Source organism: Chinchilla lanigera, unplaced genomic scaffold (genome assembly GCF_000276665.1).
Source record: "Chinchilla lanigera isolate Chin_1 unplaced genomic scaffold, ChiLan1.0 scaffold00096, whole genome shotgun sequence".
NCBI lineage: Eukaryota > Metazoa > Chordata > Mammalia > Rodentia > Chinchillidae > Chinchilla > Chinchilla lanigera.
The window spans coordinates 1,540,787-1,565,219 of record NW_004955497.1 but is presented as its reverse complement, the minus strand read 5'-3'; the positions used below and the strand labels follow the sequence as shown (position 1 = coordinate 1,565,219).

The following is a 24,433-nucleotide window of genomic DNA, read 5'->3' as shown; positions in this document are numbered from 1 at the left end:
TACATTCTTCTAGAGAGGAGGAAATAGTTTCAGTTCACTGTGTTTTCTGGAGGTTAATTCTTCAGGGATACATTTTTCTCACTCATTTTTATTTTCTGTTCTTGAAAATGGATGTGGCGAGTATAGTGAGGAATTTGATAACCATTTATTCATATACCACAGTAGGTAGTGATGTCTGGAAATTATCCTTGGATTTTTTTTAAAAGACATTTTTTGTTTCATTTTTAGTTGATTCAGTGGAGTATAACTGTTTTCCCTCTTTTTCTCTTTTGGACCAGGGAGAGGGTGGAGGATTTTCTGATCCTCCTATATTGTTATTTAAAGTTCTCATTGCTGGGAGTGGTGGCGCATGCCTGTAATCCCAGCACTCAGGAGGCTGAGGCAGGAGGATCGTTGGGAGTTTGAGACCAGCCTGGGGTACAAAGTGAGCTCAAGGCCAGGCTGAACTGCATAGCGAGACCCTGTCTCAAAAAGACAAAAAATAAATAAATAAAAATAAAGTTCTTATTATTTAATTACAGTTGGTTTTTGATATGCTGGTTTTGCAAAAGCACAACACAGAGATGACCACTGCAGCTGGCGAAGCTTTCTACACATTGGTGTGTTTGCACCAGGTACTGGACCCTTCTCTACATCCTTCTGTCTTGTTCAGAGAGATGATGGGTTATCACCACCCCCGTTCTTAATGGATCTCTTGACTCAGTGAGGCAGTAGTTCTTAGCTTCCTTAGGAGCTCTTGGCTCTTATTCCATGTTTATCTACTGTTCATCATCTCAAAAGCATTCATTTTCCCGTCTCCTCTGTTACCAACCACCCTTGGCAGCATGTACCACCCCACAGCTTGTTTGTTTAAAACTGCGAGGAGCCAGGAGCGCAGACATCAGTAGTAATGAGTTTATGGTTCCTGGCTTTGAGGAATTCACACTTTATGAAGGAGACAAGATAAATAAGAATGGGGACCAGGTGGAGTTTGCTCTCAGAAAGCGTAAAGACAACACATTATTTTGTGTAATATTACAGAAAACAGCTTTTTATTTTGCTGAACTTTACAATTCTGAAATGTCACTGATCCAGGGTTAATGTGACAAAAGCAAAGTTATGCTAGCTTCCCTTCACTTTTCTGTCCCCCCAGTGTATACAGAGACCCACTTTGGATCATGGGCTGCCTCTTGCCTGTCTTCCCCTCCCATGCTTTCATATGCTTTCTAACATGGCCAAATGACTGGCTAGAGAACTGCGTTTTATCTCCCTTTCTAAACATGGCAGGAGTTGAGGAGGTGCATATATTTAAAGCCCTTTCCTCTAGACTTCCGTGACTTCTGTGCTGAGATTTCATTCTCGAACTCTGCTCTGGCGTGTACTTTCTGCAGGTGTGGTACCCAGTCAGATCGGTGACCTTTCTCTGTCGTTTGATCCCTTGTTGCTTACTAGGAGGACAGTGTATCTTGTCCCTACGTGTATCACTGCCATTCTATATCTAGAAGTCCTTTTCCCGCTCTTCCTTCCTGAGCCACTGGACAGTGCTGGTGTGGAACTCTGAGAGTGCTCTGCTCCACTCTCTGGAAGCTTGAAACACCCTTCCTCTGTTCCCGTTCTCCCAGACACTGCTGTCCTCAGAACTGGTTAATGAGGTTTCTCTCAGACTCCTGGAGAACTATTCAAAGTCATGTTATCGACTTAGATGATATATAAAATGCAAAATAAGTATGTACAGTCAGCTGGAGGTGGTGGCACAGGTTTGTAGTCCCAGCACTCAGGAGGTCAAAGCAGGAGGATCAGATTGAGGTCATCCTGGGCTGTATATGTAGTTCAAGGCCCACCCAAGTTACACAATGAGACTTTGTCTCGAAAAGGAGGAAGAAAAGATTGTGGGGTTTTTAATTTCTTTTATTAGTACACGTTTGCAGTACATGTTTACATTCCTTGTGGGGAATTTAAAGAGTATCTGTTTCCTAACAGTGTGAATTAGTCCATAGAAAGGGTGAGATTACCCGGCACCTTGTCTCCTCTGCAGGCTGAGTATTCCGAGCTGGTGGAGACGTTACTGTCGAGTCAGCAAGACCCGGTCATTTACCAGAGATTAGCAGATGCCTTCAACAAGCTCACGGCAAGCAGCACTCCGCCCACTCTGGATCGGAAGCAGAAGATGGCCTTCCTAAAAAGTTTAGAAGAATTTATGGCTAATGTTGGTGGTCTCCTTTGTGTAAAATAAACCACAAACTCTGTGCTTAATTTAGACCCTTTCTGCAGAGTACACTGAATTGCTGAAAGTTGACTTGAGTCTTGTCCTGTTCCTCAGTTCATTTGGCTATTTTGGACTTCGGAGAGCCTCAAACCTTGACACAGAATGCAGGGAAACAGGAGAGGTCAGCTCTGAGTCAGCTTTTGCTGTTGGGTGTTAGCCACGATCTGCCGTATACATCGCCATGTAGATTTTGAATGGTGATTTGAAAATTTCGAGATGCAATTCCTTGTATGTGCAAACAGATACGGGCACATATGCAGTGCCTTTCCCCTCTGATCAAAACATAGGTGGCTGGCCAAAGTTTAGAACTTTTGCTATTCAATATTAGGTGGTCATGTACTAGGCAGTGTTTCTCAAAATGTTGCCCACAGACCACCTGTGTCACTTGAGCTAATTTTAAAAGTCGATTCTTGGGCCCAGTCGTAGACCTTCAGTCAGAACCTCTGGTTGTTGGACCTGGGAGTCTTCGTTTTAGTAAGTCCTACCCCTCCATCCTGAAAATTTTGAATCAGTGCGAGAGACATTGAAAAACCTGAAGTGGTTTTGTGCTTTCCAGTTTTTCCTCCCTAGTAATTGTTTGTCATTTAGCAGGAAGAAAAATCATCACCAAGTGTTTGTTAGCTTCTTTTTTGTTTATACCCTCTCTCCCTTCTCTCCCCTCTGTCTCTCCTCCTCCTCCTCCACCCCTTTTTCTCTCCACCCAGGTGTTGCAGGTTTTGTGTAATTAATATGCATCTCTAATCATACTCTGATGCCTGAACTTGAGGAGGAAAATACATGTATATTTTTGTTCCATAACCAGAACTTTAGGAACTGTAGCCATTTCATTGCCTTAATTTTAAGAGGGAAATTTTTAAAAAGGACAGATTTGTTTTTGTAAGAAATCTATCAAGTCTTGATGCTTCAGAGTTGGCTTAGGGTGTTAGCTGCTATGAATCTGTTGCCCCTTTTGATCATGTATTTATGTGAGTTTACAAGTGAAATGAAAAGCGCATTCCTGTGTAGTTAACTATATGAGCGCATTTCAACCTAGCTACACGGCCCATATCTACTCTGAATGGCTTGCTTAAGCAATAACTATTTTTAAAGATGTGAATTCTGATTCACACAGACTATTGCACATTGGGGCATTAGGGGCAATAATTATGTTAAAGTGGGAGATATCCTCCTGTCACGGGAGCCACACAAAGTTAATTTCAGAAGTTAAGAATTTTACTTTAGATTCTCTAGCTTAATCTTCCTAATCTGGAGTTTTATACTGCTGCCATGCTCTCCTTAATTCTTCGTGCCGGCCTACATTAGGGAATCGAAAGCTGATTTATAAGCTGCAGGCATAGAGAACTGTCCAGTGTGGTCCTCGAGCCCTGCAGTACGGTGAGGTCGGGGGTGCGAGCACGGCGCAGCTGGTGCCCCGCTGTGGAGGGCAGGCATCCCGCCGCCACACGGGCCTGGCTGCTGAGCCGTCCTGTGGGCGCAGCTCTGCATCTGGATGGAGCGTAGCACCTGCATCTGCACACAGCGTGCTCTGCAAGTCTTCGTGTAACTCGGTGCTGTTAACAAACCGAGTCTAGCAGTCCAGCCTGTGCACGTGACGTCAGGTAGGAGTGAGCGCCGGGCCTGCGGCCGCGTGATTCTCCAGAGTCACCACTTTTAATGTGGTCACTACTGACTGACAGTAAAGGTGGAGGCAGAACATCTTACAGGACTTCAGAGGAGAACACCAGTGTCACTCCTCGTGAGATACACATCTTTGTATTTTGAAATTACTTTGATCCATGTTTTTTAGACTTTTCTGTTCCTTAAAGAACTTGAGGGGATAGGCAGCAGTAATCCCTTTTTGTTGTTTCTGATATTTTGTGCTTCATAGCTCCCTCAAGCTTCTGCAGCATTTGTGAGTTACATGTATCTGTGTGTGTGATAAATACAGTCCCTGAGACACACAACTGAGTGGAGAGGTGCACTGGCCAGGACACAGCTGTAATCAGGTCATTATTCCACGTAAAGATGAGTAGGAAAAGAATGCCTTAGTGAGGAGTAAGGAGGCACCCACACTCAACAACTTAAATCCACGAGACGTATTTGCTAAATCTGCCCAGATCCTATTACAGTACTGAAATTTTATTAGATCAGTTTTATTGGAGACAATATTTACTTCAGATTGGACCAAATAATGCTGAATTGACCACCAGAATGTCAGTTAGTGGCAGACGAGGGGAGATCAGCATGTTGTAGGTAACAGGACGCCACTTAATTACACCATCTCGACTCTTCAGGGTGTTCGTGGTTTCGTTTGCCTTACTGGTTACTGGTTTGCATCTTCTCTTACCCAGTTTTGTCTTTAGCTATGTTTATTAGCTCTTCAGATTTTTAAATTTTCATTAACTTTAGTCCAGTGAGTTTTGAGAACACTGGCTTGATTCTAATAAATTGGTTTTTCCAATTAAAATTGACTGTTAGGTTGTTAAACGATTTTTTAAAACATTGTATTTGTGGCCTTTTTATATATGCTAAAGGGACACTGTCGGGTATTGTATTTTTAAACTTTCTGTTGTTCACACAGTATTCTCACCTCTGGTTTTCTGTGCATCCTTTGTTTTATTTATGTCCCACTTTATGTTCCTTGACCCGTGTGTTTCCCGGTGTGTAATCACTAAAGACTTTGTATGCTCACAGTTTGTGTTAATGTAGCAGCACCAAGCCAGGTGTGGTGGCACACACCTGTACTCCCAGCACTGTGGAGGCTGAGGCAGGAGGATCGTTGTGAGTTCGAGACCAGCCTGGGCTACAAAGTGAGCTCAAGGCCAGCCTGAACTGTATAGCGAGACCCTGTCTCAAAAAGACAAAAAAACAAACAAACAAGCAGCACCTGTAACTATGTTCTTGCATCTCTGTTAAAAGGGATGGTTTGATTATAGGGTCCTTTGCCAGATGAGCAACTGCCTAGATAGCAAAACTCACTTGACCGTGTTTTACCAGTGTCCTTTTCAGCACAGTTCTGTGTGTCTCTGTTGGCTGTCTCCTACATATCACTGCATGGGGTTTTCGTCTGATGTACAATGTGACATTTTATGTAAACTCTGCAATTCATTAAGCTAAATTTTAAGAATTCAGTCTTATTTTATTATAAACTCTGTATCTAATTATATTACATTACTCTGTTCAGATGAGATGGTTAATATTTTTTCACAATTCATTTCAAAACTATTATCTATGTAATCTCCCCCATTGTCAGCATCATTAACTCTCCCCTTACTTAATGGTTGGACTTTTTTGTCTTTTATCAAAAATGTCGAGTCTTTATTGTCTTGACATCATCACCAGGTTTCCCATTTCTGGTCATGCTTCTGTGAACCTCTCAAATATTGAAAGGAAGCCAGCTGTCAGCTTCAAGGGTTTCAAGTTTGAGTCTCCTAGTGCACACTGTTGATTCAACCCTGAAAATACTGTTTTTCTCTGTTACAATTTTACTTGTGTTCTGTTTGCCACCTTTGTCGCTAGAGGTGGTTGTCATTGGACCTTATTAAGTTGATTGTTTCTGACGGGTAATTGTCATCATTGGTTCCTGAATAAAATATTAACCTTTTAAGTCAGAAGGAGGAACCTCAGTACTTCATAGGGTTTTGTTTTATTTTGTTTTTAAGCCAGAGAAAAAGGAACTGTTTTGAATATGAGGTTTCAACAAAAGTTTCTGTAAAATTTTCTACAAAACATAGATGATTTGAAGATATAATAATGTTTTGAATTATTTTTAAATGTAAGTGAATTCTCAGACTTGGTAACTGTTCTGAATAGACTGCATTTAATTCTTTAAAAATTTTTCTAAAATTCAGAAATGTCCAAATTAGGCATATTGCTGAGCTTAAATTGATTTGAAGTGCCATGGTTCAAGTTGAACTTTAAACATTTCAATTAGATGTAAATACTGTGATATATTCCTCACTGATTATAACGGGAACCCATGACATATTTAACCAAAGAATATATTTGGTTCAGGTAAAGATAGAAGCTTAACAATGGGCATCCATTTCTGTTTGAAGGAGGACTTTAGTGAAGAAATCTGTTTCTGGCCTGTAGCACTCTGTGTGGAAGTCTGAAGACTGAACACCCTGAGCTGGCTCTGCGGTGGCCCTGGTATGAACTGGGAGGTGTACCTCACGCGTTACACCTTCGGTGAGGCTCACACCAGGTACCAGCGCCCCTCCTCACCCTTGTGGCTGGCTCGTCACCTGTTCCCAGGCCTTCCTAGTCTGTTCTTTGGCCTCTCCACTCTGTGTTCTTAGGCCTCTCAGCTGTTTGGCACTGCCAGGTGTGTACTCCCAGCTGATGTTTCTAGTCTGAAGTTCAGCACGACATCTGCACTGTGTACCTACTGGGGATCTGACCTCAAGTGTGCTCTGAGCCCAGGTTGCCTGGTGTGTAGTCTTCTACCACAAAATTACTATGACAGATTGCAAATACTGATATTGTGATTTGATTCTCTGTGCAAAGAAAGAAGCTCTACGCAGTGAGTTTGTGGTTTCATGGTCACAAAATGTTAGCACTGTACCAGTCAGTGCATGTAAAATTTTTTAAATTTATAAATATTAAAATTTGAAACTTACACTAAGACTTTTCAGTTTTTTTAAGAGACCCAGGGATGAGTATACTATTTAAATATTTACCTCTAATAACATAACTAATAAAGGTATAAAGTTGCATTTAACTTTCCAAGAGATGCTGCAATATCATTTTAGGAAATAAGGATGTGTATTGAGCCACTTACAAGCTGAATATCAAATTGATAAAACTTTATTTGTATTTTTAAAATCCATACATGGGAGTTGAAATGTGTCTTTTCACTAAATATTTTATTATATTTTTATTTGGACCGTGTGTGATTTGTTCATGGGTACTTACCTAGACTGTTTTATTAAACATACTGCTCTGGTGCTACTTCATTTACTATCATAGGATAATTGACACTGGGAATATACTGTCCTAAAACAACTGAAAGATGTATAGATGAAATCAAGGTTTATGTTACTTTCCAAGAGAACCCCCAAGCCTTACAAAAATCTAGTATTCAGAAAAAAAATCAAAATTCTGTTTATGCTCTTTAATACTTCTCCCACATTTTAGAAACATGTCCAGAGTTATCAGCTAAATCGTTAGGTTTGGGATATCATTTTTAGTAAATAATAGTAACATTCTTTTTTATCTTAAAGGGGAAGTGGAAAATTAACATTCTGCTGTGTGCTAGATAGACTTTCACCCTTCCCCCAACTTCAAATCTTAAAAAACATGCAGTGAAAAGTTAATTTTTAATAGTACATTTTAAAATATATTAATTTTTAATCTGAGACAGGGTCTCAGATCTAATGCTTTGAATGTTGATTGATTTTTTGTAAGATTATATGACTTGTTCTACTCGAAACATAAAAAACCTGAGTAAGTGTAGTGTTTTGAAATTTTGTTTCTTCTCATTACTAAAGGTGAAGCCCTAAGCACAGGCTCCTCTGTCATTTGAGAGTCATAAATTTTTGAAGTCCCAAATATAAAAATCTGGTTTTCAAAAAAATAAATTTTTAAAAAATAGTGGTGCTAGGCTGGGCATGGTGGCACACATCTATAATTCCAGCACTTGAGGCGCTGAGGCAGGAGGATCTCTGCAACTTTGAGACCAGCCTGGGCTACAAAGTGAACTCAAGGCCAGTCTGAACTGCACAATGCGACCATGTCTGAAAAAGACAGAGCCGGGCATTGTGGCACATCCCTGTAATCCCAGCACTCAGGAGGCTGAGGCAGGAGGATCATTGTGAGTTCGAGACCAGCCTGGGCTACAGAGTGAGCTCAGGGCCAGCCTCAATTGTATAGCGAGACCCTGTCTCAAAAAAAGACAATAATGTGCTGTCCAAAACTGCAACCAATTTATATCAAGTGGTTTATGACTGATGCCTTGGGCTTGCTCATTATTCTGTGGAATGATTTTGTTCATTTTTTAAAAGACATAGGATCCCAGCATGGGTCTTGTACATTTTCAAGTGGCAATTTGGTTAAACTTTTTTAAAAACTTAAGTGGCAGCAAAGGCCATGTTTGGTGAGATTAATGAGAGGCTTCCGGGAATACAACATGAGTGGCAGCACTCTGTCTCAGTCTTGTCTTTGAGACTTGGCCTTCCCATGCATGTCAGCTGCTCGTGAGCTAACTGTGTAGCCCAGGCTGGTGTGTGTGTGACATTGTTTTGTTGGCACAGTGGCACCCATTCTTTCAGATTTTTTTTTTTTTTTTTTTTTTTTTTCTAGTACTGGGAATCAAACTCATGACCTTTCGCTTGCCAGGCAGGCACATGTACCACTGAGCTATATTCCTGGCCTTTTTTTTTTTTTTTTGGTGAGGCCCCACTTTCACAGTTTTTCAGATAATTTTCAGTCACATTCTTTACACTGCTTACATGCATTTCTTTTTTTTTTTTTTCTTACATGCATTTCTTGCTGATCCTAAATAAGCTCTTATGAAGCCAATGTTTTTTGCAAGTAATTTGCATCCCTAGCATTTCTTCATAGGTTCATAGTTTATCAGTAATTCTTCAGGTTGTAATGTGGAAATCTTACAAGTACTCCATTGCTGGTGTATATAATATGAACTCACAACTACTATACCACAAGTAGGCTGTATTAAGATTTTTCAGGCTATAATATGATGACATCTGGTCTGCTAACTCAATGCCTTTGTTTGTATTAGTGTAATCAGAGACCCCTTGAGAAGCAATACAAGCCACCTGATGGGACAGGCATGCATGTGAAAGTCTTGATACTAGCAATAAAGAGACCCACCATAAGCAATTTGCAAGTCTCAGCACAGAAAACAAGACAACAAAAAATTGAAAATAAAGCAACGTGCCTACTACATAAGCTCCCAACTCCCCCAAAGCAAACTCAGGAGGCAGGGAGGGGTAAGATATCAAAAGCTACACTGCCAAAATATCTGAAATGGTAACAGCAGAAGTAACACAACAGTTTAATAAGATGTTTGGTGAATTCGAAGCAGAGATAACGATCCTAATAAATGATAAAGTCTAGAGAAGATACTAATAAAAAACTAGAGGATCTAAAGAAAGAGGTGGTAAACCATAAATGCCCAGCATGGAGATGAATTAAGAATCCATAAAAATAAAGTTCCAAAAGGAAATCCAGGATATTAAAAATTTTTATTGAACTGGATATGGTGGAACATGTTTGTAATCCTAGCACTCAGAAAGCTGAGGCAAGAGGATCAACATGAATTTGAGGCCAGCCTGAACTGCATAGTGAGACGCTGTCTTAAAAAAACAAAAAAATTTTTTTTTCTTTTGAAAGTGTGGGCAACAGAATCAACTAGTGTAAGAACAGTGTCAGATCTAGAAGACAGGACTGTGGTGGGTGATCAACTAATGAGACATCTTTTTTTAAAAAATGTGAAAAATGGATGCAGCAACTGCTAGATGATCCAAGTAGGATTAATTTAAGATTAACTAAAATTGCTAGGTGTGGTGGCACACGCCTGTAATCCCAGCACTTGGGAGGCTGAGGCAAGAGGATCCTTACAAGTTTGAGGCCATATGAACTACCACATGAACTACCAAAGCTGAACCAAGAAGTTGCGAAAATTTTGAGTAATCCAGTAACATTGGATTGAAACTGAAGAAGTAATAAAACTGCTAACAGCTAAGAAAATCCCAGGCCCTAACAGATTCGCTGCTGAATTCTACAAGAACTTTAGACACAATCTAACGTCAATATTCCTCAAACGCTAATGAAATTGAAAGGGGAGTAGTACTCGCAAAATCATCCTGAAAGCAAACATTACCCTGATTCCAAAACTAGAAAAGAACCCAACCAAGAGAACTACAGGCAATCTCTTCAATGAATGCAGATGCAAAACTCCTCATTAAGAAACTGGCAAATAGAGCACAGTGAATCATCAAAAAGATCATACATCATGATCAAGTAGGATTCATTCCAGGAAAGCAGGGGTGGTTTGACGTATACAAATCAATAAACTAATACACCACATCATCTCAACAGATGCAGAAAAGGCATTTTACAAAATCTAACATCCATCATGATAGAACCCTGACGAAAGTAGGAATAGGTTTGTATCTCAATCTGAGAAAAGGCATTTATGACGAAGCAGTGCGCAGCAACATTACTAAAGGGGGAGAAGCTGAAAACTTTCTAAAATCAAAAACACGACAAAGAGCTCACTATCATCACTACTGTTCAATATAGCTCCCAAAACATTAGCCAGAACAGTTAGACAAGAGAAAGAAATAAAATAGATATCATAAGAAAGTTATCTTTTGCTGATGACATGATTCTCTACAAAGAACACCCCAACTCCACTAGACTCCTAGAATTACCAACCAAATTTAGTGTAACAAGATACAAAGTCAACACAAAAATTAATAGCCTTCCTGTACACAAGTAATAAACTCACCAAAAGAGAAATTGGGAAACAACAACTTTCACAATAGCATCAAGAAAAATGAAATAATAGGAATTAAGGAAGTAAAGGACCTCTAAACAAGGAAGTGGCCGGGTGTGGTGGCACATACCTGTATTCCCAGCACCCGGGAGGCTGAGGCAGGAGCGTCGTTGCGAGTTCAAGACCAGCCTGGGCTACAAAGTGAGCTCAAGGCCAGCGTGAACTGCATAGGGAGACCCTTTCTCAAAAAAGAAAAAAAAAAAAAAAAAAAAAGCCAGGGATATAGCTCAGCAGTACAAGCGCATGGTCTTCTATAGTGCTGTGAAAAGGAGTTTGAAGAGGATATCAGAAAATGAAAAGAAGGGCTGGGGATTTAGCTTAGCAGTACAGCACCTGCCTCGCAAGCGCGAGGTCTTGAGTTCGATTCCCAATACCGGGGAAAAAAAAAACAGAAAATGAAAAGATACCCCCTGTTCCTGAATAGGCAGAACCAATATAGTGGAAAAAGACATACTACCAAAACTGTTATACAGAGTTAATGCAATCGCAATCAAAATACCAATAGCATACTTCACAGAACTAGAGAGAATAATCCTAAAATTCACATGGAACTGGCAGAGATCTAGAGTAGCAAGGCAATTTTGGGCAACAAGGGCAAGGCAGGGACATCATGATCTTAGACTTCAAGTTATACTACAAAGCTAGTGATAAATATAACATGGTATTGCAAAAAAAAAAAAAAAAGACGTATCAATGGGACAGAATAGAGGATGTAGAAACAGCTCTAGGCACACTTAGCTAATTTGTCTTTGACAAAGAATCCAAATTCCTTTGCTGGAGGGAAGAGAGCCTCTTTAACAAGTGGTGCTGGGAAAACGGGTTTTCTACATGCCAACAAATTGAGCCAAAACCATATCTCTCACCATGCACTAAACTAAAATCAACGTTAGATCACAGATGTAAATATTAAAACAGAAACAACAACAGAAACAGATGTAAATATTAAAACAGAAACAAATATTAAAACAGAAACAATGGAAGATGAAATAGTAGAACTCTTGAAGACATAGGTGTAGACCAAAGACATTCTGAACAAAATACTGGTTGCAAAAAAAATAATACATAGAATCAACAAATGGGTTTACATCAAATATAAAAACTTCTGCACAGGAAAGGAAACTACCAATACAGTCAAGAGACAACCTACACACTGGGAAAAAATTTTGCTACTCCTCAGATAGAGGACTAATATCTAGAATAAAGAACTGAAAAAAACACCAGGTGTGGTGGTACACGCCTGTAATCCCAGCACTCGGGAGGCTGAGGCAGGGGGATCATTGCGAGTTTGAGACCAGCCTGGGCTACAAAGTGAGCCCAAGGCCAGCCTGAACTGCATAGCGAGATCCTGTCTCAAAAAGAAACGAAAAAGAATAACTCAAAAAAATTAGACCCTGCCAAATTTAGAGACCCAATCCAAAAATACGCATCTGAAACAGACATTTCTCAGAAGAAGTACAAATGGCCAATAAATACATGAAAAAATGTTCAACACTGCTTGGCCATTTGAGAAATGTAATTTAGAACAGCACTCAGATTCCAGGTTACTCCGAAGGTATGGTTATCAAGAAATTAACCAATAACAAACGCTAGTGAGGCTGCAGAAAACAAAGAACGCTTCCTTATTGTTGATGGGAATGTAAACTTGTACTTGCACTATGGAAATCAGGACGGAGATTTCTACAAAAATCTAAAACTAGAAATTACACTTCCCTATTTCCCTTCTAGGTATCTTCTAGGTATCTTCCCAAAAGAGTTAAAGTCATCATGCTACAAAAATATTTGCACATCCATGTTTCCATCAGCACAACTCATAATAGCTGAATCTTTGAAACAGCCCATAACCCCATGAACACATGAATGGATAAAGAAAATGTAGTATCTGTATACAATGCAGCGCCACTGTACCATAAAGAAGCATAAACTTGAGGCATTTTTACGTCAATGGATGCACCCTGAGACCATAACCTTAAGTGAAATAAAACAGGCACATAAGTTTAAATATCACATTGTTTCTCTCATATGAGAGACCCAAAGTATAAATAAGTAGCAAAATAAAAGATATTAGGAAGGAGGGACATCTTTTTCACATGAAAAGGGGAACACGAGATGGAGGGATGAAATAGGCAAGTGAGGAGAAAGGTTTTTTTTTTTTTTTTTTGAGACTAGGTCTCACTGTATAGTTCAGGCTAACTTTGAACTTACTATGTAGCCCAGGTTGGCCTTGAACTCAAGGTAATCCACCTGCCTCACAAAAGCGCCTGCCTGGCAAGTGCGACGTCGTGAGTTCGGTTCCCAGTACTGGAGAAAAACAAAAAACAAACAACAACAAAAAAATCCACCTGCCTCAGCCTCCCAAGTGCTGGGATTACAGGTATATGCCACCATGCCCAGCTAAGGGGAAGAAATTTTAAGAAGAGTTGAAGAAAAATGGAAATACAGCTTTTGCAAATAGAGAAAGGAGAGTTTACAGGAACAGCAAAGGAGGGGAGAGGAAGGGGATGAAAAAATAAAATGTGCTATGTACATGTACAAATTTCCCATAATAAATGTAATCATTACATACTGCAAACATGTGCTAATAGAAAAACCACTAACCCTAATCTGAACTCTAAACCTAATCCTAGCTCTACACCTAGGCCTAACCCCAGCCCTAAGAGTAACCATGACCCAACCACAAACCTAAGCCTAAACCTAGCAACAGCTCCATCCCTAAACCTAACACATTACCTAATCCTAGTCCTGGCGTTAACCTAACCCTAAAATTAGCACTAGACCTAGTTCTAAACTGTAGGGAGTGGCTAAAACTGGAAATTGATCCCACCTGTGTGGGCAAGGCAAGGCAGGTCCAGTCTGAGAACAAGCTGCTTCGGGAACGAGAGAACACCAAGCCCCAAGACAATGCAAGCAGTGATTGCTAGGCAAAAAGTGTGACTCCAACCTGCCATATGTATAAATAAATGCACTACAGTGGTTGAGGAGTTCCTTTCCTCCCATACGAAGAGAAGGTTCCACCTGACCTCAGCTTTCTGTCTCTTATCTTTGTTTCCCCATCCTCTTGCTGTACCCAGCAAACGCGAAGAGCTGCACACTGACCCCAACCCAACTCTAACCCTAGCAGCAGCAGAACCCCTAACCGTAAATCTAAACCTAACCCTACCCCTTGAATTTACCCTAATCCTGCCCCTAGCCCTGAGCCTAACACTAACTCTGTCCCTAGACCTAACTTTATCCCTAACTATAACTGTAACACAACCTACCACTTCCCCGAGCACTAGCCCTAGAATTATGCTAGCCCTAGCCCTCACAGATGTACCCATAACCCTAAACTTAGCCCTAAAACTAACCCTAAACCTGATTCTAATGTAACCCTAAACCTCACTCTACCCTAGCCTGAGACCTTACCTGTTGGAGACCACTACAAAGTGACTCTGAGCAAGATTTAATATTAACCAACTGGCTTTCCGTGTTCACTTGTGAATCTGTCCAAGGCCTAGGCTCCTTTTCTGGAAATGGCGGACTCATAGTAAGTGAACCTCTGTGAGTCACTGATCCCTACTAGAACCTGTAGTGGTGGATGAAACCAGAAAGCCTCAGGGGACAAGACAGGATCACAGCCAAGGACACCTGGGTCAGACCTCAACTAGATGAAGACCATAGCCTCAGGCATCTCATTCTTCAGTGGATTAACTTAATACCTTACTTAGAGAAGTCCTTGAGTGGTTCTGCCCTTCTTGAGTACTCCCCTCCCTTCTTCTGATAACCAAATAAATATGCGTAACCCAGAAAAAGTCGTGGTCTTAGCCCAGAGAGAATCTTGAAATATGTGATAGGGCTTTGATCCTCCTGGGGCCCTGAAAACATTCCATGTGCCTCTTTTTATTTAGCCTTCGCCGTATTTAACCTTCGCAATTCAGGAGATTACGGACCTGATCAGCCTGCAATAACTGAGGGATATTATTAACTCCATATTTACCCTAATCCTAAACATAACCTAGTCCTAAAACTAGCACTAGATGTATCACTAAAGCTACACTGACTCCAACCCTAACCTTGTGCTAGGACTAGACCTGTCTTTAACCTTAAACATAATACTTGTCCTGGCTCTTCCCCCGACCATAACCCAAAAGTTACCCTATCCCTAACACTAAGCCTAAGCGTAACTCTAGCCCTAACACTAATCCTAAACTAGTCTAAACATAATCATAACCATAACTCTAAACCAGACCTTACCCTAGTTTGAGACGTTACCATATACTAGACATAACCCTAACCCTAAACCTAGCCCTGGAGGGACTAGGGATTTAGCTCAGCGGCACAGCGCCTGCCTGGCAAGCGCAAGGTCGTGAGTTCGATTCCCGGTACCGGAAAAAAACAAAAACAAAAACAACACAACTAAACCTAGCCCTGCAATTTACCACAACTCTACCCTTAGCCATAAACCTAACACTGGATCTAGCCCTAGACCTTAACTTATCCCTAACCCTCATCCTATACTAAATCTAACCCTAACCCTAAACCTAGCACTAGCACTAGTCTTAGCACTAGCACTAACCCTAAACCTAGCTCTCAGTTTAAAACCGACCCTAACCCTAGCCCTAAACTTAATCCTAACCCTAATTATAAAGATAAACCTAGCAATAACCCTAACCCTAACACTATTCCCAGTTCTAGCCCTAGCCTAACCAAAGCTCTAAATCTAACAAAACCCTAAATGTTAGCCCTAACCCTACTCTCACTATAGCTGTAAACAGAGCCCTAACCTTAACACAAACCCTAGACATAATCCTAACCTTAACCATAGCTCTAGCCTTAGTGGTAGCCCTAGCCTTAGCCCCGGGCCTAGATCTAACCCTAACCCTAACCCTAACCTTTATGCTAACATGGCCCTAGACCAAAACCTAACCCTAACCCTAAGCCTAATGATAATCTAAAATTAGCTCTAACATTAACGCTAACTCTAACCCTAACTATAAACTTAGCCCTAGCCCTAATTTTAACTCCAGCCATAATCCTAACCTTACTCCTATTCCTAGCCATAGCATTAATGGCAACCATAGCCATAAATCTAACCTAATTCTAATTGTAAATTTAACTCAAGCCCTACTCTAGCCTTACACTAACCTAGCCCTAATCTTAATCCTAAACCTAAAAACCCTAACCATAGCCCTAGCCCTAACCCTAGCCCTGGTGGAGCTGAGACAGGAAGGTAGGGTATAGCTAAGAGTCATGGGAAAACAGGCCTGTCCTATTAATCCCAGGACACACGGGCAGAACACCACTTGAAGCCCTGGACTTCCCCTGAGAGCTCAAGCAGAGTTTCGAGAGCATGACCTGGGGGTGATGCCGACAAGGGAAATACACAAGAGGGACAGTTACCATTAAGCCTTTGCTCTCATGTCTCTTTGTGAAAGCCCATTCTATGCTGTAGTGTATGTTTTATCTCCCTTTTCTCCTATTTTTACTTGGCCCAAACTCGTTCTGTAGAGCCTGTTTGTTTCTACCTTTAATAAATGTGACTTTGTCACTGTTTATGCTTGTTTCATTCAATTCTTTGGTCAGGACAGAAAAAAACCTAGAAATCCCCTCTGGGAGGAGACTCTAGCACCCCAAAGCCCGGTACCATCTGGCTTGAGCAGCCAGAAGAACAGGTAAGGAAGGCCCTTTGGGTACCCTCCCCCTCTCCGTCCCCCCTTCCACATCTATGGTCATAAAGTTTCTTGCCTTCTTTGCCTGTCTCTTTCCCCTCAGTGGGGAAACGTAGGAGACTTTTTCTCATGGTGCTGGGACCTGTTTCCTGCTTTTCCCATCAAGTGGGAGAGGGGGAGGGGAATGCATGGCTTCTGATTTTTTTTCCTTCCAGCTAGTAGATTTATCTCCTGCTCACCTCAAGTTTATCCCCCCTTGTCTTCCTTCTGCTTCCCATTTTTGCTCATCCTGCAAGTATGAGTCAGTAATCCTGCTTAAATAGTGGCTGATGGATTTCTCGCCTCACTGTAATTCCTGCTGAGTTGCTTCAGTGTCCAGCCAATATGGTGCTGGAGGTCATGTGCTATGGTGCTGAGCCAGTATGGCACCAAGCCAATATGGCGCTGGCCACTAGGTCATGTGCTAAGCCCCGCCCTTCTTCCTCTGAGTCAAATTATGACTTCCTACTTCCTTTTTTGTAATATCCTGTTTCCTTTTCCCACCCTCCTGCCCAATCCTGGTCTGCCATATCAGGCAGTGGGCCTCCTAAACCCCACCTCCAGCCTGGGCCTATTTAACCTTCGACTCCAGGACAGGCCCTCAGAAGTTCTACCTCCCTCTCTTTCCTACTGTCGTCTTCTCCACGCCCACAATAAAGGCATTTTATTCTGCTTTATTTCTCTCTGCGCTGGAAAAACCTATAAGTGGCCTACCCCAGTTTACTCCTTGTTGTGCTCAAAGTTCCATCTGCACTTTTCCCCTGGGTACTCTTACCCTTCTGGGGCATTACATCATCCCACTTTGGCTCATCACATGACTGGCAGCCAATTTGGTTTGTCATATGAATTAACCACATGGCTTCTGCCATATTTGCTTACTTTTTTTTTTTTTCAAATGACCTCATGGTCTCTGGGAAATCTCACACTTGTAGATAGGAACTAAGCCTCCAATTTGAGAGCACAAGCCGGCTTCCTCCCTGTTTTCTTTTGAATTGAACTAGAGCCCTTCCTTGTTTCTTCTAACAAGCTTCAGGTAATTTAGACATATGCCTGATGGCCTGAACAGAGCCAGCCAGTTAAGCTGAACTCAAGTGACAGTGAATATACAGAAGTAGAGACATCCTTGTTCTTAAAACTTTTTAGGGTTTTGGTTGATTTTTGTTGTTGCTGTTGTTGTTTGTCTTTTTGAGACAGGGTCTCACTATACAGTTCAAACTAGGCTTGAGTTCACTTTGTAGCCCAGACTGGTCTCAAACTAGCAATGATCCTTCAGCCTCCCTAGTGCTGGGATTACAGGCATGTGCCACCACGCGTTTTTTGTTTTTTTGTTTTTTTTTAAAGAGGTTTTGTCTCTACTGATTTAAACAAAGTACCGAAGTTTATCAGGTTAAACACAAGTGATAGTATTTCCAAGTGGCTCCCCTCTGCTTAAGTAGAGCCATCAAGTGGCTCAAAATGCCTAAGGGAGTCCCAGTCTGGAGGGAATCCACCCAGCTCTCTTGGGAGTTTTGAAGGGCCACACCCTGTTCCCTAAGTAGCCACAGTATGGACAGACACAGGCTAAAGGCCCTTGGGCTCTCTTCTAAGGATGTTGGTGTCATCCTAGCTTTTGACAGAGATATCTGTCTAATGAATGCTTGAGTTGCACAGGGGTGCTATCTGTGGGCTCAGATTAGGTCTCCTGCTCCTGTGTGGGATGTCATCTTGAAGGACCCAAGACATAGTTCCTCTCTCTGTCTCTGTGTCTGTCTGTCTGTCTGTCTGTCTGCCCCAAGATGAGCCACAGGAAACAGCAATTCATAAATTTCACTGACCTCCCCACTAGGCTGTACCTTAATCAGTGGGGAAGGTTCGACTCTTCCAATTTAAAAAGGAAACAATTTATCAGTTATTGTAATGTGGTTGTGGCAAGAGAATAGAATGGTAGTGTAAGTTGATACTATTTTTCAGTTAAATAATTTCTGCTTAAAACACAGAAGGTGGGGGCTGGGGATTTAGCTCAGTGGCACAGTGCCTGCTCGGCAAGCGCAAGGTCCTCAGTTCGATCCCTGGTACCGGAAAAACAAACAAACAAAAAAACAAAAAACAAATAAAACACAGAAGGTGGAGTGAAATCCTTTATGTTCAAGCTTCTGTGACCCTTTATCTCAGGAAAAGCCCAGAAACTATGGTATTTAGAGTGGCCCCCAAGGAAGACAGAGAGATCTTTGATGGTCCTGTCCTCAGATCCCCAGCTGTCTCATCCATTTAATGAAGACAACCACACTGGGAGGACTCCTTGACCTCTGCCTGATAATCCCTAGGCCAGTAAATCAGTCCCATTCCCTCCAAGTGACTCAGAAACTCCACTGGAGGACAGTGCTCCAGGAGAAGACAGTATTCCTCAGCTCCTCACCATGCTACACAGACAGTGCTAAGTCCTACAAGTCCCACGGAGTACACACAGACAGCTTTCAGCCCCACAGTAGTTATAAAACTAAAATATCCTAGCTAATTTCCTAATCCAAAGCAATGTCCAATTAAAGAGGACTGTAAAAGCCTCCAGCTTCTCACAGACAGTTTTCTCAAATATGGTCTTCTGCAGCCTTGTCAGTCCCCTTATTACAGACAGCTAAGTTAGGTAGAAGTGTTGTAGGTGGTCAGTCAGGGCTGGGCCCTGGAGAGGTCAATGCAGAACACAACTGTGGCTGGAGGCCTATTCACTGAAGGCCAGGCCTCAAGAAAAGAGGAACTATTCACCCACATACTTCTCAGGGATGAGCACCAGTGATTGATATTCTAAGCCGGCATCAATACTTTGGGGTGCACGACCAAAACCTTCACCTAGCCCTTTCAGGAAAGGTCTTGTTGGTCCCATGAACAATTGCTACATGACTCATTTCCCCCATTTGATCCCTGGAATGGGGGGTACACTGTGTCAATTCAAAGGTTAGAAGTTTAACTCAGCAGGAGGCCAGGGTCCTCACTTTGTAAACATCCTGAGCATGTATAAGAGGAGGGTACATGTATGGGAGGAGCATGTATAGGAGATAGGGTGGGCAGGTAGCTGGCATACAATATAAGGGAGGAAAAGAAGCTTGCTCTTCCCCTCTTTTCCTGTCTTCTGCCACCTTGAACTGCTGCCCCTCACCATGCCACCCTGCCTTGGAGCCAGCTGATTGTGGACTGAGACCTCCACAAACTGTGAGCTAAATAAAACCTTTCCTTCCTTAATTTTGGGCATTGGGTATTTTGTCTCAGAAGGGAGAGAAAAGTAACCAAGACAATCCCCATTTAATCAGTATTACCCAAGCAACTGTACCTGTTGTATACTTAACTGGTTGACCACAGTTTTTGTCCCACCTCACACCTGTCCTGATTTGCCATTGGATCAATATTATCTAAGTGACTATACTTGTAACCTTATTGATTGGTTATAGTTTTGGCCCACCTTAAACCTACCTCACCTTGTGACTTTGCTCAATAAAACACCCTTGAGAAGGGGGGTGGATGGGCAGCCCATTTTCCAGGCACCCTTCTGAGAGAAGTTTTCCTTCTCTCAATAAATTCTTCCTACTCTTAACCTTCATTGTTCCTAGACTTCATTCCTCAGTTTTAGAGAACATGAACTTGACGTTTCAGACATCTAGCAGGTTGGGAGTTTCTTTCCCCTTTATCACCCTTGCAATGCTCCCATTCTCCCTGGAATAAAGCCCTCAGGAGAATAGAGGATAGTATAAGACCTCCGCCTCATTAACAAGGTTCTGGGCTGGGGATACAGCTCAGTGGCATAAGTGCCTGCCTGGCACGGGCAAAGTCCTGAGTTCAATTCCGGGAAGCAAAATCAAAACAACAACAGAAAACAAGGTTCTAACCCTAATAATCCTCTGTTGGCAGATCTATATACAATTTTCTCCTAAATTCTAGGAGACATGAATTGGTTCTCAGTCTTAGACCTCAAAGATGCCTTTTTATTATTCCTCCACCCAGACTCTCAGTTTCTGTTTGCCTTTGCAAGGGAAAATCCCATTTCAAGAGAAAAGCAGCAATATACTTGGATAGTTCTCCTGCAGAGGTGTAGAGATAGCCCTCACCTTTTTGCCTGGACACTAGAAAAAGACTTAAGGAACCTACAGCATAAACAGGGAAACGCTCTACAGTATATAGATGATATTCTAATCTGCAGTTCAATTTGGGTATTATCCAACCATCATACTATCCAAACCCTTAATTTTCTAGCTAAGAAAGGATATCAAGTCTCAGCAGGAAAAGCTCAGATAGCACTCCAGAGAGTTCAATATTTGGGATACATTCTTTATTTATTTATTTTTTTTTGGTTTTTCTCCAGTACCGGGAACCGAACTCACAACCTTGCGCTTGCCAGGCAGGCACTTTTGCCGCTGAGCTAAATCCCCAGCCCCTGGGATACATTCTTATACCTGGGGAACAACAGCTGTCTAGGGACTGGATTCAGGGTATCTGTGATCTTCGGCCTCCTGCCACCAAGCAACAGCTTTGTTCCTTCCTGGAAATGACTGCCTTCTACCAGATCTGGATACCTAACTTTGGACTAGTAGCAAAGCCTTTATGCGAGACTATCAGACATCCTGAGTTGGTGCCCCTTGAATGAACATGACTGACATTACCTTTATTTTTTTTTTTTGACATTGCCTTTAGAGAAATAAAATATGCTATTACTCAGGCTCCAGCACTGAGAATACCTTATTTAAGAAAACCCTTCCTCTACATGTCAGAAAAGAGAGGAATTGCTTAGGGTGTCTTGATCCAAAGGCTAGGACAAAAACTCCACCAAGTGGCATACTTTTCAAAAAAGTTAGGAGTGGGTGCTGCCTGAGGACAGTAGCAACTACAGCTATGCTAACAGGAAAAGCTACAAAACTAACTGTAGGACAAAAACTAGTCCTGAATCACTATCAAGTCTGGGTAATTCTTTTTTTTTTTTTTTGGTTTTTCTCCAGTACCGGGAACCGAACTCATGACCTTGTACTTGCCAGGCAGGCGCTTTGCCACTGAGCTAAATCCCCAGCCCCAAGTCTGGGTAATTCTTGAGACTAAAGGCCACTTGTGATTAACAGGGCAATGGCTTACCAAGTATCAGGCCATGCTCTTCAACACTTCTAAGATCATGAGAAAAACTTGCACTACTCTTTAATTCTGCCTCTTTGAAGCCTACACACCATGAGTTTAGCCACTATTGTGAACAAGTGATCTCCCAGGCTTATGCAAGCAGGCAGAAGATCAGTGACCTGCCCCTCCCGGATCCTGAGACGGTGTGGTTCACTGATGAAATAGCTTTGTTCAAGAAGGACATCAAAAGAGGAAGGTTGGGCAGGTGTCAGTTCACAACAGGTCACTGAAGTCAAACCCCCTGCTCCACTTTCCCTCAAGGGGCAGAGCTAGTAGCTCTTACTTGGGAGTAGATAGTAGGAAAAGGCAAAAAGCTAAATAGGGTATCTATGCAGACACCAAATATGCTTTTCTGGTGCATTCACATGCAGCAATATGGAAATACAGGGGCTTGCCAACTAATAAGCAATTATCTACAAAGCACAAGCAGGAAATTCTACAGCTCCTAGAGGCAGTCCATTTTCCTAAGCAGGCTGCAGTCATACGCTATAAATGACACCAAAGACATGCCTAAAGTCTCTTAGAAAAATCAAAAGGTGATAGGGAAGCAAAAGTTTCAGCCTTACAGCCCCTCAAGACCCTAGCCTCATTCTCAGCTCCTGATGAACCATTAGAACAGGCCTGTAGTCCCGAAGAAGATAAATGGGTCTTAGGTCAAGGGGGAATTAAGATGATACTCTGGTGGTATTTGGAAAACAAACTGGTCGTTTTCAAGGGACACAGTGGAAGGCTATAAAAACCCTTCATGAGTCCTTCCATAAGGGAAGGGATACTACATGGGAAATGATCATTTGAATGTTTACAGGCTTGCCCACTCCATGCCTACAATAACCCTGGAAAGCCTGAACTACTTCCGTTTTTAGAACCTGTGAAAGCAGAGGGACACACCCAGAAGGACTGGCAATTAGACTTTACTCACATGCCACTATGTGGGGGATTTAGACAGATAACTGGTCCTAATCGACATTTTTATGAGTTGGATTGAGGCCTTCCCTAACCATTCAGAAAAGGCTATGAAGATAGTAAAGTTGTTCCTCAAAGAAACTAGCCCCTCAAAAAATAGGAAAAAAAAGAAATCATTCCCGGGTTTGGACTACCCCCGTCCCTTCCGAGTGACGGTGGAACTTTCTTTTTAACCTCTCAAATAATTCAGGGGATGACAAAGGCTTTAGGAATAAAGTACCATCTCCATTCTACATGGAGACCTCAGTCTTTTGGAAAGGCCAAGAGAGCCAACCAGACCCTAAAGACAGGCTGCAAACTTTTGCCAGGAGATGTCTGAGTCCTATCTGCAATTACTGCCAGTACCGCTCATGAGTGTTTGAAACACCCCAAAACTGGGCTAAATATGACTCCACTTCAGATGCTATATGGGAAACCATTTCTGTCTTCTGATATGGTAGTAGACCCAGAGACCATGAGACTCTTACAATAGCTTAATAATCTAGGCCAAGTACAACAGACCGTTCAATTGTATAGGAAGTCCTAACAACTCCTGGCCCGGGGGTTCTGCCCACCAAATGTTCATTAAAACCTGGAAAGAAGGAACTCTTACAGACCAATTAAAACCAAAAGGGAAGGGCCTGTTTTCAGTGATTCTTGTCACATCCACTGCAGTAAAGGTGCCAGCGACAGACAGCTGAATTCACCTTTCTAGGAAAAGGCAGCTCCACTTGATCTGTCTGAAGAAAAAGACCATCCAAAACGAAAATCTTGAGCTGGATGTGGTGGCCTGGATGCCTGTAATCTCAGCACTCGGGAGGCTGAGGCAGGCAGACTGCCAGGAGTTTGAGGACACTCTGGACTGCACAGTGAGTTCAAGGCCAGCCTAAGCTATATAGTTAGACCTTGTCTCAAAAAAAAAAAACAAAAACAAAAAAAAAAAAAAAAAAAAAAACAAAAGAAAAGAATAAAAAGCTATTCCTGTGAACCTGTGGAAGACCTGAGATTCATCTTTAAAAAGCAAAAAGATTTAAAAATCTTCAGTACTGCTATAGACAAGTAAATGAATTTTTGCTAAGGCCATGGCTCTCTGGTTCTGCATAATTTATCCGGCAGCCCCTTTGACATACTCTTTTAAACAGGAGGTGTGGAGATCCCACCTACTCCTTGTATTTCGGCTGTACATCCCCAACTTAATAGTGTTTCTCCCATCAAATAGACACTTCAACAGTTACTAATTCTTTTTCTCATTGTCTTCTAACAGTTTTTTCCCCTCTTCGACCCAGCTGGTGAGCCACAATACCTCAAGGTAGTTGGACAGCAAATAATCCCAGCAGGTCGGGTCCACAGCCACTTCCAGCCTGAAGCTGTGAAGACAGAGACCACCCCAGCCCTTCAGCACCTCACAGAGAATTATGGGGACTTGCATGTGTGGCTAGGGTAGATGAGGCAGGGGTAGATGAGGCAGAGGTAGATGAGGCAGGAAGGGTGTGGCTAACACTGGAGGGCAGAGGAGGTGTGAGCAGTTCATCACGGAACACACGCTCAGAACGCTGCTCTCAGGAATCTAAGCAGGCTGATGGGACGACCCGAGGTGATGCAGAATGGGGACTACCAGAGGGGCCGCCCCATCACGCGCTCGCCGTCCTGCCTCTTCACACTGGTCCTCCCTACTCTAGCGTGTGTTTTTTCTCCCTTTTTTCTACCTTTCCTTGGCCCAAACTCATTCTGCAGAGCCAGTTTTTTCTCACCTTTAATAAATGTGAAACTTTGCCACTGTTCAGACTTCTTGTGTTCAAATCTTTGTCCCACACAGAAAAGAACCCAGAGATCGCCTGTGGGAGGTCCCGCACCCCGCAACGTGGCAACGAAGCCCCGGCCGCAGCTCCACTGCGGGATACCCCTCGAGACCCCGCGGCGCCCTTGCTCCGG

General features: G+C 42.2%; 1 protein-coding gene across 3 annotated transcripts in view; it reads left to right on the top strand.

The window, feature by feature from the left end:
* Xpo4 (exportin 4) overlaps nucleotides 1–2,275 on the top strand; it is a 98,435-nt gene extending 96,160 nt beyond the window's left edge. For all 3 annotated transcript variants that reach the window (XM_005406312.2, XM_005406313.2, XM_013505464.1), the window contains exons 22-23: nucleotides 522–614; nucleotides 2,015–2,275. In XM_005406312.2, coding sequence (XP_005406369.1) covers nucleotides 522–614; nucleotides 2,015–2,212 — 291 coding nt within the window. In that variant the 3' untranslated portion in view covers nucleotides 2,213–2,275. The remainder of the gene's footprint in view (nucleotides 1–521; nucleotides 615–2,014) is intronic.
* Nucleotides 2,276–24,433: the final 22,158 nt, after the last annotated feature.